This window comes from Lepus europaeus, chromosome 7 (genome assembly GCF_033115175.1).
Source record: "Lepus europaeus isolate LE1 chromosome 7, mLepTim1.pri, whole genome shotgun sequence".
Lineage (NCBI taxonomy): Eukaryota > Metazoa > Chordata > Mammalia > Lagomorpha > Leporidae > Lepus > Lepus europaeus.
Genome location: NC_084833.1, coordinates 57,763,634 through 57,782,633, shown reverse-complemented (window position 1 = coordinate 57,782,633; position 19,000 = coordinate 57,763,634). Strand labels below are relative to the sequence as shown.

At 45.4% G+C, this 19,000-nt stretch overlaps 1 protein-coding gene across 1 annotated transcript in view; it reads left to right on the top strand.

Annotated features, from left to right (window-relative positions):
* Positions 1-15,716: 15,716 nt before the first annotated feature.
* Positions 15,717-19,000, top strand: part of OLFML1 (olfactomedin like 1) — a 31,066-nt gene continuing 27,782 nt past the window's right edge. Inside the window, exon 1 of the mRNA XM_062198139.1 lies at positions 15,717-16,337. Coding sequence (XP_062054123.1) covers positions 16,212-16,337 — 126 coding nt within the window. The 5' untranslated portion in view covers positions 15,717-16,211. The remainder of the gene's footprint in view (positions 16,338-19,000) is intronic.

Genomic DNA, 19,000 nt, shown 5'->3' with positions numbered 1-19,000 from the left:
ACTCGAGCCAACCTCCACTGCCTTCCCCAGCTACAGCAGAGAGCTAGACTGGAAGAGGAGCAACCGGGACTAGAACCCAGGGTGCCAGCACCACAGGCAGAGGATTAGCCAAGTGAGCCACAGTGCCGGCCTATTTCATTCATTTTTACAAGTGAGTAATATTCTATCATGTATATATACCACAATTTCTTTATCCAGTCATCAATTGATGGACATCATCTGGGTTGATTCCATATCTTAGCTATTATGAGTTGATCTGCTATAAACATAGGGGTACAGATAATTCTTTCATATGCTGATTTCATTTCCTTTTGTTAAATTCCCATGAGTAGAATGGCTGGATCATACAGTAGATCTATTTTCAGATTTCTGAGAACTCTCCATACTGTCCTAAATAATGGCTATACTAGTTGACATTCCCATCAACAGTGTATTAGGGTACATTTTCCCCCACCAGCATTTGTTATTCTTTGATTTTTGCATGATAGCCATTCTAACTAGGGTGAGGTAAAACCTCATTGTGGTTTTTATTTGCATTTCCCTGATGGATAGTGATCCTGAGTATCTATTCATGTGTCTATTGGCCATTTGTTTTTCCTTCATTGAAAAATGCTTGTTCATATCCTTAGCCCATTTCTTAACTGGATTGTTTGTTTTGTGTTGAGTTTCCTGAGTTCCTTATATATCCTGATTTGCTAATATTTTCTCTCATTCTGTTGGTTGCCTCTTTACATTGGTGAGTGTTTCATTTGCTGTGCAGAAGCTTCTTAGGTTGAAGTAATCCCATTTATCTATTTTTGCCTTTATTGCATGTGCTTCTGAATCACCACTAATGAGGAGAGAAGGGTTTTCCCAAATCAAATTTGAATTGAAGTGGTTCTTTGCCAGCTGCCCCCTTGCATAGGAGGTCCCCACATCACTAGTGTAACCATGAATTCTTCTTGTGCATCAGCCTGCCATTTAGAAAAGTCAGGGTCTAGTCCACTGCTCTTCTCTGCACCCTGGCCCACTGCTAATTAAACTACCTTGCTAGAACTTTCAAGACCAGGTTTCACAAAGTGACTTAATGAACCAAGAAAAGGACACACTTTCAGATATGCACATGGCCCAAAACAATGTCTGCTGGCAATATAGTCCTAAGGATGCTACAGACTATGCACTGGCCCTGGTTACTCACCTCACTGAAGGCCACCTCCAACTACTGAGAGTGTCTATCCTAGGGGTGTCCAGCCTCTGGTATTGCTACCCACAGTCAAGCCAGAGAGGATAGCTCACCTGATTTTCACTGTCCCCTTCTACATCCCTATGAAGAGTGTCTCTCTCACACAGTATTCCTGTGTTGGTTTCTGGCGTGGAACACCGAACTTTATGGGACCCTAGGAGGAGTGATAGCCCCCCTTCCACCCTCGCCAATAGCCTTTGGCATTTACTATGGGCATATCTATCACTATAGACCCTGCCACACAGGTACTGCTTTGGGGTCTTCTAAGTGAAAGAGAAGCCACTAGCAGTCTCAGGGATTCCTGATGTGTCTCTGAGATGCCCTTTTCAGAGAAGAGGCCTGTGTGAGTTGGCCTTTCCAGTGTAGCATTCACTACTCCACTTTCAATCTAACTATACTCCAAAAGAGGCTGAGCTTTGTGGAAGAGATAAAATTTAGAAGCTGGAGAAAAGGAAATAATCTGAAAAATTGTCCTGCCAGTTGAATAAATCAGGGAATACCTGCAGGACAACTCCAAATCAAGCAAGGAAGAGAGGGTGGCTGGCATGCTCAGAGCTGCAGGCAGTGAGCCCTGGTCTTCAATCTAAGCCTAGGATGCACATGAGGCAAGAAGCTCTGTACAGGACCACGTCCCTGCCTTGGGTGTCCCCTGTGGCAGGTGTAATTCTCCCTTTGCCCAGTATTTGCCTTTCCCAAGGACTACGGCAGAAACTCACATCCATCTTCTACTCAAAATGCTTAATTGTCAAATGCTGCCTAGGTTCTCTGGGCATATGGGCTGCAAAATTCTACTAGCTGTATGGTCATCTCTGCCACCTCACTTCTTTAGGCCAGGAGCACTAGAAGAATTAAGAACTAAGATTAAAAGTGACTCTCCAGGCCTCAGGGGATCAGCAACCAGCCCAGTCATCCCTGACCAAGCCTCAGTGGCATCAGCGCCCTCAACTCCTCCACAGGCAAGTTCCAAACTTTCCTAGCAACTGGTGATTCTCATGACACATCCTCTCAGTAGGGAAGGGCAGAACAGGACAAAGGGACCTGGGCCACAGAGACTGTCCTCTGCAGTCAAGGGTACTAATCCCCTGAATGACATCCTATGATGTATTACTCCGTGAAAGCTTGGTAAGCATTGTCAGACAATTTAAAAAGCATTTTATCAATACGAAACTTACTGATGTAAAAGTGCATCTTCTAGCTAACAATACATGGTATGGCTTTCATCCATTTTCTTTATTATTTGAATATTCAACTTACAATTGCAAACAGTGAAGATAGTTACAAAAATATTAATTTCTTGTTGGCATGTATCATGGTTATTATCCCAATGATTATCCATTGCATTAAATTTATCTCTAAACTAGCGTTTGACATAGGGATATTGGTGGTTTTTCCTATCAAGTGAACTTTATCTCTAAGACATTGACTTTCTCACAATTTATATGAGAATTACTTTTGCATAGCAACAGCACCCAAGACTTGATTTTTAATTTATCCAGATTTGATTTTATCAAAGAATGGCAACTCCTCCAGTATGACAAACTCAAAACCTCCAAAGACTAATAAAACCATTTCTTCAAATAGCTGAAGACATTTGGATTCAGAGATTGAGTGATGAGAGCATAAACTGTACTAACTGACAAATAAGCTTTCCAGAAATAAACTGTTCCTTCATTTGAAAAATACAGTGATTTTGAAAATATTTATAATTTTCTTTTTAAATTTTTTAAAATTTATTTATTTGGCAAGTAGAGTTACAGACAGAGGGAGAGACAGAAAGGTCTTCCATCCACTGCTTCACTCCCCAAATGGCCGCAACGGCCAGAGCTTGGCCAATCTGAAGCAGGAGCCAAGAGCTTCTTCCGGGGCTCCCATGCAGGCACAGGGGCCCAAACACTTGGGCCATCTTCCATTGCTTTCCCAGGCCATAACAGAGAGTTGGAATGGAAGAGGAGCAACTGGGACATGAACCAGCACCCATACACCCATATGGGATGCCAGCACTATAGGCAGAGCCTTAGCCTACTACGCCACAGCACCAGCCCCCAAATATTTATTTTTCCCTTGAGGAATTTCAGAACTAAATTTCAGTTTTTATGTTTAAAATTATACCTTAAAAGCACACTAGAAAACACAAGCAAGATAAAAGCTCAGAATTGGATTGCCGAAGATGGTGCATTTTTACTAAAAGGGGCACAAATGTGCTCTGCCTGCCTGTGTGTCCGCAGCTCAGACGAGAACTCTGCTGAGGATTTGTGGACTCTGCTGGCCCTACCAAGGCTCAGGGGCCTTCTGTGCTCAGCAGTGAATCTGCATGATGGCCCAGATTATGGTCGGTGCTTCCTGATTTTGTTTTCCTGATAGAAAGAGTGAACGCTAAATGTTTTGTTGAGATGAAGGCCTCGGGCAGCCCTGTACCAAAGCCTCCAAGGGCAAAGTAGGTGCTTTGGCTGTTTTCCATCTTAGAACTCTTGAGGTTCAAGGCAATTCAACCAAATATATTCTAAAACATATGTTCTATGCAAAATTAAGTTACATCCCCTTGAACTGCACTGCTGGGTTGAAGCAATTTATTTGCTTGTGAAAAATTAACAAGAAGACATTGAGTTTTGCCATCTGATGTTTTCCACTCTTGAACTTCCAGTGACGTTCATGAGTGAGGTGCAATAAGAGGAAGCTGCCTGCCTATCCCTGGGCCCTCAGGAGTGCGGAGCCTTTACTGGGACTGCCTGATGGATGAGACAGACCTTGCTGTAGCAGTCAAGCCCCTAGGGGCTCTAGGTCAACGCAGTGGCTTTCTGGCAGTGACTATTGTAGTCTTTTGTAGTTCCCTGACTGTGGAAGGTGCCCGTCCTGCTTCCTGTTCCCTAAAATCACAGCAAAGCAAAGGAGCAAACCTGTCACCAAACAGGGTGAGATGATAGTACATGGGCTTCTCTTTTAGAATACACAATTCATGGTTTTCTTTGTTGAGCTTTTATGTTGCATGTGTGCAGGGCAGAAAAGGAAAACATCACCTAAAGCCAGCACAGATGCAATATCCCTAACTTTTTGTTGTTGTTGTTTTAAACTATTGATCTTGAATTTTCAGGAAAAATAAAGGTAAGATTTCAATAAATGTAAACAATGACTCAAAGGAAACCAAAGGGTTCTGACCATAACTGTATGAAGAGTCCCAGAAAAGTTTAGTAAATTATTCAAATGCTTATTTTATTTGTTAGATCAACCATTGGCACTTCAGGGTGGCCATCAGGCAGAGTGGTTAAGACATTGCTTGGGCTGCCTACATCCTGTATAGGAGTGAGTGCCCAGAGTCAAATACCAGCTCCACATCTGATTCCAGTTTCTTGCTGACATGCATCCTGGGAGACAGCAGGTAATGGCACACAGTACTTGGGTCCCTACCACTATGTGAGAGACCCAGAATGAGTTCTGGGCTACTGTCTTTGGCTTGGCCCAGCCCTGGCTGCTGCAGGCATTTGGAGAGTGAACCAGCATATAGAAGATCGATCTCTTTCTTCCTCTTCCTCCTCCTCCTCTTTTTAATAAAATAAGTAAATAAAGCATATTAAACTTTATTTCAAATATTGGGCATTTGGCTAGTGGACTGCACTATGTCATTTCCCCAGGCCATGTAAAAGTAGCTGTTGACAGTTGCCTTCTTAAAAGACCTCCCCTATGCATGAAGCCTCAGTAAGATCCACTGGCCCTTGGTGAGCCTTTTCAGGCTCAGGAAACTGGCACAGCCTTCAAGTCTTCTGGAGTTTCCATGAGAAGAAGGTGTTTATGTAAACAAGGAAAGATTCCCCCTTTTACCTTCAATCATGGCCTTCCTTGACAGCAGGGTACAATATAGAATCACTAGCCTGGGAAAGGTAGATTTCAGACTTGATGCTATATTTATATGGGATTAAAGACTGAGAAAGAAGATTGTTAAACTTTCACCTCCCAGTTGACACCATTTTAGTGCATGATCTCACTGTTTTGGGTTCTATCCCTGAAATATTTGTCCTATTCTGGCAGCTAGAACTAGTGATGGAGACCAGCTAGGCCCTGGAAGACGCAGAATGACCCAAAATGAATTGACTCCAAGCAGAGTGCAGGTTGGAGAGTTTCCTTCCCCGTGGTGGGGCTGAGGACCCACTCTGCCAGTGACCAGCCCTGAAGCTCCAGGCCTCACCTTCCTATACACCCAGCCACCAGGAGTCCATTAGCGCCTGGTGCAACCAAGTCTCCCGCACACCTGAGGGAGAAACAGTACCACACCTGGGGCTGTCCTTGGTTCCCACTCTTCTGGGCTTACAAGGATTTCAGCAATCTTCAAGGGCTCAAACACACCAGAAACATGGCTGGGGGAAGCCCCTGCCTAGAACTTCCTGCCTTGGCCAGCCCTTACCTGGTCATGGTGCTCAGCACCCTCAGGTCACTGTACACATGCACACACAAGTCCAGTTATGGGCAGGAGCAGCTTAGGTGAGTCTGGTGTTGGGCTTCCTGTCCCTCCAATGCAGAGGAAAATCATGGCAGACAACACAATCTCATCAGAGCCAGAGGCTTGTGTGTCTCTTTTTCAACATGAAGTTCTCTGGGTCTGGGTCTTACAGAAATTGCTGCATGAGCAAATGGAAGAAAATCTCTCTCTCTCTCTCTCTCCCTCTCTTTCCCTCTCTCTCCTCTCTCCTCTGCCTTTTAAATAAAGTGAAAAACAAAATTTTAATTTATTCATTTGAAAGTCAGAAAGAGAGAGAAAGAGACCTTCCATCTGCTAGTTCACTCCTCAAGTGGCCACAATGGCTGGAGCTGGACCAGTCCAAAACCAGGAGCCAGGAGCTTCTTCTGGGTCTCGCTTGTGGGTGGCAGGGGTCCAAGCACTTTAGCCATCTTCCACTGCTCTTCCTAGGCCATTAGCAGGGAGCTGGATCACAGGTGGAGCAGCTAGGACACAAACCAGTACCCAATGGGATGCTGGAATTGCAGGTGGTGGCTTTAACAACTTTGCCACATGCCAGCCTCAAAAATAAATTTAAAATTTAGAAAGTGCTGCATGGGAATGGCAGAGCTAAGGCAAGGCTTCATGAATGCACCTTGTCTACCTGGCACAGGTAGCCTTGTCTCAGAGGCCTCCTGTCTCCTTAGATACCTGCAGCCTTCAGTTATAGTGCCTCTCCCTCCTCGTTTTATACAAGAGTCTGTATGACACCAGCCTCCACAACCCGTTCCACAGTGAGAAAAGTGTCCCAAAAGCTTACTTAGCTCCTCCAGAGCCCCAGTATATGAATTCAAGAAAGGATCCATGTTGGAGACTACCTGTGAAGCATTTCTCAGGGACATCCGTTCTGTTGAGAGGTTCACATGCCATTCACATGCAGTGTTCGCAGCTGGAGTTCCTCGCCTGAGGGGTGCTGAGCAAGCACCAATGCAAAGCAGAGGGTGGTGCATAGAGCCAGGATCTGGGCCTGGGCCAGAGCTCTGCTCCTGCCTCTGATGCTGAGGCTGCCCCTCTGGTCCCTGTTTTTTCTCACATGAAGAAGGGTTGACCTAATGTGCTCTGTTATTCTTCCTCCTCTGGTGTCTGTGTGTCTTGGGCTCTAGGGAACTGCTTTTGCCCTTCCCTGGGAAAGCAGGGTATCTGGAATGGGGCCTGTCTAGTCTTAAACACAGGCTGCACAGAAACCCAAGTGCAGGCCAGCCCTGGAGGAGGGTTCGTGATTTCTGCGGGATATCAGCCATCTCCCCATCCCCTCCATAGTTTCTCTGTTCCTTCTTCAGTGGGTTTTCATTTCCATCAAGTGATCTGAAAGGAGTTTGAAAATGTCCTGAAAGTCCTTTTTTTTTTTTTGACAGGCAGAGTGGACAGTGAGAGAGAGAGACAGAGAGAAAGGTCTAGCTGGCCTGGAAGAGGGGCAACCGGGACAGAATCCGGCGCCCCAATTGGGACTAGAACCCGGTGTGCCGGTGCTGCAAGGCAGAGGATTAGCCTGTTGAGCCACGGCGCCGGCCTGAAAGTCCTTTTAATAACTAGTGATATTGAGTGTGGATCACAGAACTGGGACTGGCACTTTCTGAGCAGAGGAAATTTCGTTTTGAATTAAATGCCCTAACAGGTCCTCTCAAAACACCCGCAGAGCTCCTGTGAGGCTTTCAAGTAAGCTAGGGGGAGGAAGAGGGCGGCAGCAGAGTGCTTCTTGGAAAGGGAGCTTCTTGACAAGAAGTAGATATTGGGGGAAGGAGAGAGGGAAAGACAGCGTGCATGGATGGTTCAGAGTCAGGGGCAGGAAAGAGGGAGGATGCCGAACAGCCTCTCTCCCTGACCCACTTCTGGAAGCAGCAGCCTGAAATCCCGTGCCTCAGGCTGCAAGGGAAGCCTTTATCCCAGAAAGCTCGTGGATTTGTCCACAGCCCACCCCCCTCATCTCTGTGCTCCTCGTGACATTAACACAGAAGTGTCACAAGGATCCAAAACGAGCACCTTCCTTTTACAAATTGCACAGCTCACACAAGTCAGCACTGCCCACCTACCAGGCCGCTGTGTGCACTGGATTGAGATAAGGATTTCTGGGGCCTAGTACAAAGAACAAATCTTTGTACCCTGTACAGGCTGCATTTTTGAAAAGGAAACCACCCAGTCGGTTTGGGCAGGAATATCAACTAAACTGGGAGTTGAGGAGGGGAAATGGAGATTTGTAGGTACTTTTCTAGATGGAACTCATTCCCATTCAAACCTTCAAAGGAAAAGGACTCCATGGTCATGGTCAGATGACTGCCTGAAAAGCCTCTGCCCTCTAGTGGCTAAAGGCGCCAAAGAATTTTTTTTGTACAAAAATTGGCCTGAGTCACTAAACTGAGACCACCCAAGGAGGCATTCTCTGGAAATGGTGGGTAAACCCTCAGCTTTAAGTCCTGGGGCTCTGTTTCCAGTGGACTAAATGTTTGTGAAACCCTGGAGAGTTCCCCCAGGAATCTGCCCGCAGAGACCAGAACCACTCCATGCAGGAAGACACAGGGACTATGTCAAACCCAGCTTCCTCACCAGTGCCTATGAGCACTGGCCCTGTGGCTTGTAAAGGAAGGAGCCGGTGAAGGCAACCATCAAGCAACAGGGAGCCATCTGTGACTACCAAGTCTTGCGCAGCTGCAGCCACACTGCCCACACCTCCAAAAGTCACTAACCCATGTCCCAGCCCCATTAGTGACTCTCACTAATCTGTTCCTTCCCTTGCAGTCTGGTTACCCTCTATCCCCAAGCCCTGGCTGGGAGAGCTGTGAAGTCTTGGTGGAGATTTGATTACCAGACACTAAGGGAACAGGGACACAGAGCACGCTACCTGACCTCAACCAGTCATACCTGCTGGGCCTAGCCTGTGAGTTGTGCCTCCAGGGAGAATCAGTTCATGGGAAACTTCCCAGGAGGATTTCCAAAGTTGAACCAGGAGGATCACAATGAGAGATTTGCAGGTTCTAGGGACTCTGGTGTACACAGTTTTTATTTCAAAGAGCAGAATGAGGGTTTTCTACCAAATGCTGCGCAGGCAGAGGTTCCATCCTGGGACTGTGAGAAGGCAGGGCCAGGCTCTCCAAGTCGGCAGAGAACAATAGCACTGCCAACCACTTGAGCAGATGCTGGCCAGACAGGACTTCCAGTAAGAACTGAGAAGACTGTGCTCTGGGTAGGTTCAGACCAAGGGATGGGGGAGGGTAAAAAAAGTCAAAGGGGATGAAGGTAGCATCTTAGGAAATTCTCCTGTCAAATCATGACAGTATTGAAAAATGAGAAGGCTGGTGATATTGACTGAAGCTCTATGTGTTCCCCCCCATATGCATATGTTGAAGCCCTAACCTCCGCTGTGATGGCATTTGGAGATGAGACCCTGGGGGAGCTAATTAGGTTTAGATGATGTCGTGAGGATGGAGCCCCAGATAGGATCAATGTCCTTATAAGAAAGAGACCAGGCCGGCACCACGGCTCACTAGGCTAATCCTCCGCCTTGCGGTGCTGGCACACCGGATTCTAGTCCCGGTCGGGGCACCGATCCTGTCCCGGTTGCCCCTCTTCAAGGCCAGCTCTCTGCTGTGGCCAGGGAGTGCAGTGGAGGATGGCCCAAGTGCTTGGGCCCTGCACCCCATGGGAGACCAGGAGAAGCACCTGGCTCCTGCCATCGAATCAGCGCAGTGCGCTGGCCGCAGCGCACTACCGCGGCGGCCATTGGAGGGTGAACCAACGGCAAAAGGAAGACCTTTCTCTCTGTCTCTCTCTCTCTCACTGTCCACTCTGCCTGTCAAAAATAAAAAAGAAAAAAAAAAGAAAGAAAGAAAGAGACCAGAACCCTCTCTCTCCACCATATGAGATTGCAGTAAGAAGACAACCATCTGCAAAGTAGAGCAAGGGTCTTCGGAAGACACCTCATCTGCTGACACCTTGATCTTGGACTTCTCAGCCTTCAGAACTAGGAGAAATACTATTTGTGCTTTAAGTCACCCAGTCCATGGTATTTTGTTACAGTAGGCCAAACAGATGCAGAGAATTGGTGATCCACAGAAAGGTTATGTGAGGTTGTAAAGCAGGTAACTAAAGGTGTATCTGGCAATAATTGGAGATATCACAAGTATTGACTAATGACTGTCTTTTTATCAGTTGTGTAGTGCCTTCTAGCAGGTTCTTTTCTGACTTCCTATGCTCTCACACAAATATGTAAAGATTTTTAAATGGTTTCCCAAATATTTCATTATCCAGTAGAAAAATATCAACTATCTCAACAAACTCCTATCTTCAAAATCTCAATCAGAAAATTCTTAATATCTAACTTAAATCCCTATACAACCTTCAATTTTTTTATTCCATCCTGAAACAGCCTTTAGTTCATAGGAAATTCCACAGGCCACTCCCTCTTCCTTAACTCCTATCTCCATCTCATCCTAACATAGGAAAAGACAACAGTAACTTGATGAGTAAGTAATCAATACATCTAGGGGAACGTTACAGTACTTAAGAAAGGCATCTATTTCAAGCCCCCTGATCCCCTCTCACCCATGTGCAAACAACCCCAACCCTCACAATGGGATCCTCTCCTATGTTGCCTCTGCTTGTAGATATGTTTGTTCTAGCAAATTGCAAGCTCCTATGATCAGAGATATGTCCTATTTTCATAGCACATTGGCTCGAGGTGTCAGTGAAGAAACATACCCTAACCTGGCACACTTACAAACCATCCTTACTCTTTTCTGTCACTAAAAGCAGTCTTGTAATGACTCTACCTCTGATTTTCCTGTGCACTGAAAGTTACTAACCATGAAAATTTTAACAATTTGGTATTTCAGCACCCCCTCTTTCATATCAAGTGGTCTGCATGTATAAGATTTGATCTTGCAATGTCCTCCCTAGAAAGTCATCTTAGGGCCGGCACCATGGCTCAATAGGCTAATCCTCCGCCTTGCGGCGCCAGCACACCGGGTTCTAGACCCAGTCGGGGCACCGGATTCTGTCCTGGTTGCCCCTCTTCCAGGCCAGCTCTCTGCTGTGACCCAGGAGTGCAGTGGAGGATGGCCCAAGTGTTTGGGCCCTGCACCCCATGGGAGATCAGGAGAAGCACCTGGCTCCTGGTTTCGAATCAGCGCGGTGCGCCGGCCGCAGTGGCCAATGGAAGGTTAACCAACGGCAAAAGGAAGACCTTTCTCTCTGTCTCTCTCTCTCACTGTCCACTCTGCCTGTCAAAAAAATAAAAAATAAAAAAAAGAAAGTCATCTTAGAAGCTGGAATGTTTAGGCTTCTCTTCCTTTAAAAAAAAAAAAAAGATTTATTTATTTATTTATGAGCCAGTGAAACAGAGAAAGACAGAGATCTTCCATCTGCTGGTTCACTCCCCCAGATGCCCACACTGGCCAGGGCTGAGACAAGTCAAAGCCAGGAGTCAAGAATCCAGAATAGGTCCCCCACATGAGTGTTAGAACCCCAACTACCTCAGCCATCAAGCACTGCCTCCCAGGGTGTTCATTGGCAGGAAGCTGGAATTGGGAGCACAGCCAGGACTCAAACCCAGGCATTTGAATACGGAGTACGGGATTCCCAAGCAGCATCTTATCCACTGCCTCAAAGTATTTGAAAGGCAGAGTTACAGAGAGGCAGAGAGAGAGAGAGACAGAGAGAGACAGAGAGAGACAGAGAGAGAGAGGTCTTCCAAGTTCTGATTCACTCCCCAGATGGCCTCAACAGCCAGAGCTGCGCCAATCCAAAGAGTAGGAGCCAAGAGCTTCTTCCAGATCTCCCATGTGGGTATAGAGGCCCAAGAACTTGGGCCATCTTCTACTGCTTTCCCAAGCCATAGCAATGAGTTGGATCAGAAAGTGGAGCAGCCGGGACTGGAAGCAGTCGCCCATGGATGCCAGCACTGCAGACTGAGGCTTTGACCCGCTGCACCACAGCGCTGGCCCCCTCAGGTTTTTCTTTCATTATCCCGTTTTGATGGCAAAAAGGTAGAAAGGAAGCTAATTTCACCTCTCCTCCCTCGAAATATGGAAGAGTTTCTGATATTTCACGTGGACTCAGATATGCCCAATATTCAAGAAAGAGAGATTGTTTACAGCCTAAAAGAAATAAGGTGAACTCAAACCCTAAAAGTCCTTTCCAACCTTCCCTGTCAAAACTCGGTTCTTTCCTTGGGGGCAACTGTGTGGTGGAGCCTGGTTGGGGGTGAAGACAATGTTGGGGCAGACTTAGAGATGAGGAGAACAAAATGAGATTTCCAAGAGAAAGTGAAATTGAGAATCCACCGATGGTCTGCCAGGGTGGGTCCCAAAGGTTCCTGCAGTCACAGGAATAGGGTGTCCCCTATTCACTGCTAACAGCTGTGAACCTGGAGGATACAGTCCAGGGGCCATGATCTGGAAGGAGACTGGAGTAAATCAGAATGAGCCCAAATCCGGTTACAGGTCCTGTTACAGAAGAGAGCCAGGACAAGTCACTGAAACAGGTCATGATCTCAGGAGAGCAAGACACAGAAGACCCAAGTAGGCAAACTGGGATGCAGTCTCCAATAAGCTAAAAGCCAATGCCACTTGTAGCTTTCTCTCATGCTCTGGAGGTATCAATGTCAGAATGAGCACCTTTTATTTAAAAGGGTCTGGTGGAGCCAAAAAAGGGAAGGGAAATGGAGACTCAGAAACTAAAACCCCAGCTATTCTTTTCCAGTAAGTACCAGGGCAAACTTCACTACACAGTAATCTGAAAGGTTTCTTTACATGATCCAACAGCCAATATTCATAATAATCACTTTACATCACCGAGAAAATTATAAATGGCTTTTTAGAAATAAGAACATTTGAGATATGCTTGGGAAAGTTTCCACCAAGGTTAGGGTTTTAAAAAATGTTTTCGGCATTTTCCAGGGGACAACAAAACTGTTTTCTGAAAACTTATTTCTGAAGACGTTCTCAGAGGCTGCCAGCCCACATCTCTGTAGCAGAGCATCAGTGTGTAGATTAGCCCTCCCCTCAAGCTTCCAAGATTGAGACTTCCACATGTTACAGAAACAGATGCGAGAAGAGTTTATTCTGCCTGGGATGAAGGTGAGGAGGCGGTAGGAAGACTTGAAGCTTGAGTAAGAGTTCATCAGTCACCAAAGGGAGAAATAGTCTAGGCTACCAGGTCCCCTCAAAGAAAGATAGTAAATTTAATGGGGAGCTGGGGGCTCTTGTGGAGAATGAATGTGGCAGTGGTAAAAGCTGAAGCAAGAAAGGCTGGCTGAGGTCACATTGTAAACGCTTTCATTTCGGCAAAAGATCAGCCGATGCTTTATCTAAAGAGATGAAGATGGGGAATAAAAGGCTGCCACAGTCACTCATGCAGGAAACAACGCAATTACTGGAGATACACAAGACTGCCAGATGTGAGGATGACATTAAGACAAACAGCTATTAGGTGAGGGGGGGAGGCAGGCTTGGCAAATAAAAGATAAAGGAGGAAAGAGAGGTGAAGAGAAAAGAGATGCCCTGTTCATATCTAAATGAATTCTGGTATCCAGATGGGTTGCTCTTGAGTTGGGCTCTGCCCCCTCACAGGATCCCAGAGCTGTTAGCACCTCTCAGTAAAGGGGAGTCTCCCCCCACACTGGGAGTCCAGAAGGCTCTAGAAAATCCAAGGGTCAGTTACTATGGAGACACATTAGCAAAGAGAGCAGCAGTGGTGGAAGTGGCCAAGAACTCCAGGAGGAATGGGAGATCTGGTTGAGGTCTGCCTCTGTAGGCTAACCAGGCTGGCCATTTGGGGAAATCATTCAGCTCAGGACTGGGCTTACAGAACCAGAGCTGGTGACCTGGATCTATCCACAGTAAGGAAGAAACAGTGAATATCAAAGGGCTTACGTTTCCCCTCTGGGGATATTGAGGCAGCAAAGCAGAAGGATCAGACACTTGCAGAGAAAAGAGGGATCTCTGTGCTTAATCACTATCCCCACTGATGCGCTATAGCAATGGTGACGGCCAGAGGTTAAAGGCCAGACAGACAACAGAGCAAAGTAAACGACTTCATCCCAACTGCAGCCTACTGTGCACCAAGCTGTCTCTTTCATCCTTACCAGCACAGCTCCCTCCCAGTAGATAAAGAAGACCATAGCTCATGGCCGCTGTGCATCCGTGAAAGATGTGACTATCTCCAAAATGAGTTTTGTTTTTGTCTTTTTTTTTTTAAGATTTATTTATTTACTTGAAAGTTGGAGTTACACAGAGAGAGAGGAGAAGCAGAGAGAGAGAGGTCTTCCATCTGCTGGTTCACTCCCCAGATGGCCGCAACGGCCAGACCTGCGCAGATCCGAAGCCAGGAGCCAGGAAATTCTTCTGGGTCTCCCACATGGGTTCAGGGGCCCAAGGACTTGGGCCATCTTCTACTGCTTTCCCAGGCCATAGCAGAGAACAGGATCGGAAGTGGAGCAGCCAGGACTTGAACTGGCACCTATATGGGATGCTGGCACTGCAGGCAGCGGCTTTACCCACTACACCACAGCACCAGCACCTGGTTTTTGTATTTTTGAAAACTGGTTATAAGAACATGAGGATTTCCACTCTGGCTCTACCCCATAGCTCATTGATTCTAATGGGTTAGGAGTATCAACTGTGGGATTTGCTGCCTTTACTTGGGATGGCAAAGAATAAAACTCACCAACGAAGACCAGGTGTGGTCAATCAAAGAAAAGCTGCCAGACTTTACCTATAAACCTGATGAATGCAGAGCAGGTGCTGTGGGGATTGGCAATCACTGGTGACCAGAGACAAGGTACCTGTCAGGGCTGGAGAAACTTTTTTGAGCCCATCCAACAGATGCAGCCATTGTCCCAGAAGCAGCCCTGCACTGTGACTGAAGCTTCTCGCTGTGTTCTTTCCCTCCCCACCCACCCCCAGGTAATTCTTTAACTTCATTAATGTAGAATGCATGTGTTATTTAAAAGCCAGAGTTGTGGGGGGTGGGAGGAGAAAGAGATGTCTTCCAACCACTAGTTCACTCCCCAAATGGCTGCAATGGCCAAATCTGGGCCAATTTGAGCCAGGAGCCTGGGGCTTCTTCTGAGTCTCTCACAGGGGTACAGGGGCCCAAACACTTGGGCCATCTTCTACTGCCTTCCCAGGCCACTGCAGAGAGCCGGATTGGAAGTGGAACAGCCAAGACTGGAACTTGCACCCATATGGGATGCTGGCACCGCTGGAGGCAGGTTTACCTGCTATGCCACAGCACCAGCCCCCAAATGCTTAGACCGTATGAAAGAGAGGTGGAGAGAAACATCCACATTCAGAGGAGACAAGTGGGAAATTCTCAGTCTTTAGCATCTCTTTCAGAGACTGAATGCAAACCTGGCTCTGAGTTCTGGTCAGAGCCTTCTCCATAGTCCATAGATGTCCCACAGTTCCCCACTTTGGTAGGAAATCGAGAAAGAACCATTTCTCCGGTGTGCCTTTAAGAGCTGGGAACACTCAGGAAAGGAGAGGTTCAGAGAAGCAGAGAACTGGACAGCAAAGGCAAAAATGGAAGATTCTACCACTTTGTCCTAGGGATATGATTTATCTCAACTGGCTTAGGGCCTTCCGTAGGGGTTGGACACATTTCTGGCCTGCAATTCTAAGAAAGGAATTCTGACCTTAGTGATTGAGAAAACTCTAGCACTTCCTCACAAAGGACTTTCATTTCCTGATAGCTTTGCTCTGGAAGCACTACAGTTTGAATAATTGTTGTTAATTCTGTTAAGAAAATTCTGAGCTCAACCCTGAGATTTTCAGCTGTCCACCTGGACAGTCAGGCTTGTAGCCCATTGTACCTTTCTGCCCAAGGAGCCATGCTGCCCCATGCAATAGTTTTTCAGAGATAGGGAAAGATCGGTATTCAATTATTTGCTGTGCCTTTAAGAGCTGCAGGAATGCAAAGGAAATCAGGAAGGGAGGTGGGGTCTCCCTCCCAGTGGAACTTCTGGGAAAAGTATCCTGGGAATTTTTGCCAGAAGTTACAAGGAGATTCCAACTCCAAGAAGGAGGGGGTGGTTTGTCTTGGATCAGGCCTGTGATTGGACTGCAGAATCTACTAGGGAGGCTGGAGGCAGAAGTAAAAAGGCAGTAGCTGGGGGAGGGGAATAGGGGCTGGATGATCTCCCCACCTCCACCCCAATATGCACATCCACAGCCTCAGGCCTGGAAGCAGCCCACAGTCACTAGCCTGGGGAGGATCCCTGCGTGTCAAGGGTGAGGGAAATAGATACTGGACCCAGGGAGCTCTCTGCACCAAGTTGGCCTGCAAGGCCTCCAGGGACCGATTTACCAACAGCTGGACTTGATCACCAGCTTGCAGACTGAGATCATGCATTGGGTGGAACAACAAGTGACCGTTGCTCTGCGGCTGTGCAAGAAGTTGTTTTCTGAGGATTTGCCACAGCAGCGGCTACAAAGCTGGAACCACCACCTGGACCCCGAGTCCTCTTCTAGAATCACAACATAAGGGGTTTCACGCCCGGAAGTCTGTAGGATGATGGTCCTTCAGCGAGTTTCTGCCCTTCTGCTTCTGTTCCTTGCAGCGTTTCTGCCTCCACCACAGTGTGCGCAGGACCCTGCCATGGTACATTACATCTACCAGCGCTTTCGAGTCTTGGAGGTAGGTGGCATCTGTGCACGCCTCCCAGAAGCCACTTTGTTTTACCCACACTTCCATAGCTACCGGGATGCATGTTTCCCAGATAGGAAATGACAACCACGTTGCTAAGATTACGGTTTACAAATGTTCATAGTCGAGCAGTTGAAGGCACCAGCTCCACAGTCCTGCCTGTTCCACTCCCAGACCTTGAGCTTAGCTTCACTCTATGCTCTAATCTGGAAGTTTTCTTCATCTGTAAAATAGGGATAAAAATGGAATTTTTCTTCTAAGGCTATCCTGAAGATGTAATAAATTAATGCATACTTAGAATTTTTGGATGGTGGTAAATATCCAAAATGTTGGACATCCAAAATTCAATAGTTTGTTGAGTTAAATGTGAAAACTAAAAATTTGGGTCATTTTTTCTTCATGTTTACTGTATCAAGATAAGAATGAATTTTATCATTATCTTTTTATGAAAAATCATAAGGTCACTGTAAACAGTCCCAATACCCATGTAACAGGAAGCAAAGTCTTTGCTGCTCTTGCCAATCTGGAATTGGACTTAGAAATGAGCAGATTCCGGCAGTGTTAATAGAGAGAAAGCATGTGGGCTGCCACCTCATTAAAACGTGCAAATTCTAAGATTGCAGCCTAGACAGGCTCCCAAGGAAAAATGTCATGCTCCATGCTAGACTTTGCCACACCCCAGCACTGGCATTAACTATTTCATACTTAATGTACAAGTTAACTGATAAATTATGTATCTTGTTTTAAAGAAATTCTTATCTCCAATACTTATTTTCTATATATATTTTTGAAAAATTGTTAAGTCCAAATTATCTGATCATCTAGTTTTAGAGCCAGGGTAAAATAATTCCATAAAACAGGCTGAAAACATTTCCCAACATTCTCCAGCCATACATACTGAGGTCTAGAGACTATGGATGAAATATATGTTCCCAGGCCAGTGGCCTCTTGCTGATGCTTTCCTTTTTTTAAGATTTATTTTTTTATTTATTTGAAAGGCAGAGTTACAGAGACAGAGACAGAGAGAGGGAGAGATCTGTGCCAGGCCACAGCCAGGAACCTGAAGCTTCTTCTGGGTCTCCCACATGGTGCCGGGACATAGGCACTTGGGCCATCTGCTGCTGCTTTCCCAGGCATATTAGCAGGGAGCTGGATAGGAAGTAGAGCTGCTGGGACTCAAACTGGCACCCTTATGGGATACTGGCATCACAGGTGCCATCACTTTATCTGCTACACAGCTTCTTCCCTTGCTTACTTTCAGATACCGCCTCCCCAGTCTCACCTGCTTAAACCTGGCAGAATTACATTCAGCACTTAGTACTGACTTGCCCTGAATACAGCCAGCCAAATCCCTAACAATCGTCCTTCAACGCTGGTCTGCAGAACAGGGTGTAAGGTACAGACTAGGGCAGGCACTTTGTCACAGCAGTTAAGTCACAGTCTGGGATGCCCACATCCCATATTGGAGTGCCTAGGATCAAAACCCAACCCTTCCTGGTTATAGCTTCTTGCTCATGTGCACACTGGGAGGCAGCACATGATGGCTCAAGTACTTGCATCCCTGCAATCCACTGGGAGACTCAGGTTGAGTTTAGGGCTCTTGGCTTTGGCCTGGCCCAGCCCTGATTGCCCTCATTGTGGCAGGCATTTAGAAAGTGAATCAGCAAATGGAAAATCTCTCTCTCTCTCTCCTTTCAAAATAGCTTTGACTCTCTGTTACTCGACATTTCAAATAAATAAAGAAACAGAATAAATAATGAGATATCAGTTCAATAAAATGCTACATCTCATTAAAGTTATAAGCAGATAATGAAAATGTAGTATATATATAGTCTATATATATATATGTATACACACACATATGAACAGAATACTGTTGGCCTTATAAAAGAGGATATTGTGTCATTTGCAATACCATAGATGAATCTGGAGGACATTATGCTAATTGAGATAAGCCAGGCAAGAAATATAAATATTGCATAATCTCAGTTATATGTGGAATCTAACAAATTAAACTTATAGAAACAGAATACAATGGTGGTCATGGGGGAGGTGCTAAGAAGTGAGGAAGTCAGTGAGATTGGCCTAAGGACACAACATTTCACTTAGAATGAATAAGTTCAAGAGATTTGTTGTACATTATGGTGACTAGAGTTCATAACAATGTATTGTATACCTGAAAATTAAGAGGTTTTAAATGTTCTCACCATAATAAGTATGTGGAATAATGCATATGTTAATTAGCTTGATTTAATCATACTGCAGTCTACATATATATCATGTTGTATAACCTAAGTAAATAAAATTATTTTATCAATTAAATAAATATTTTATCAATTAAAAAAGACACTATCATCACAAGAAAAAAGTGGCTTACATATATATTAATTGGTAATATAGTCACAATAAATCAGCAAGTTAAAATATGTTATAAAACAGTAAAATAATACTTGAAAAATATATAAGTATCACTTAATATATAGAAAAACTTTTAAAAATTGATAAATTATCAATAATACCTTTGAAATTAGAATTTTGAGTTTTTACTTTTCCCCTTTTAAATACTATAAAATACTTTTATAATTATTCATAAAATACTTTTCAACGACTGATAGCTATTTTAATTATTCATAAAATACTTCTCTATGACTGAT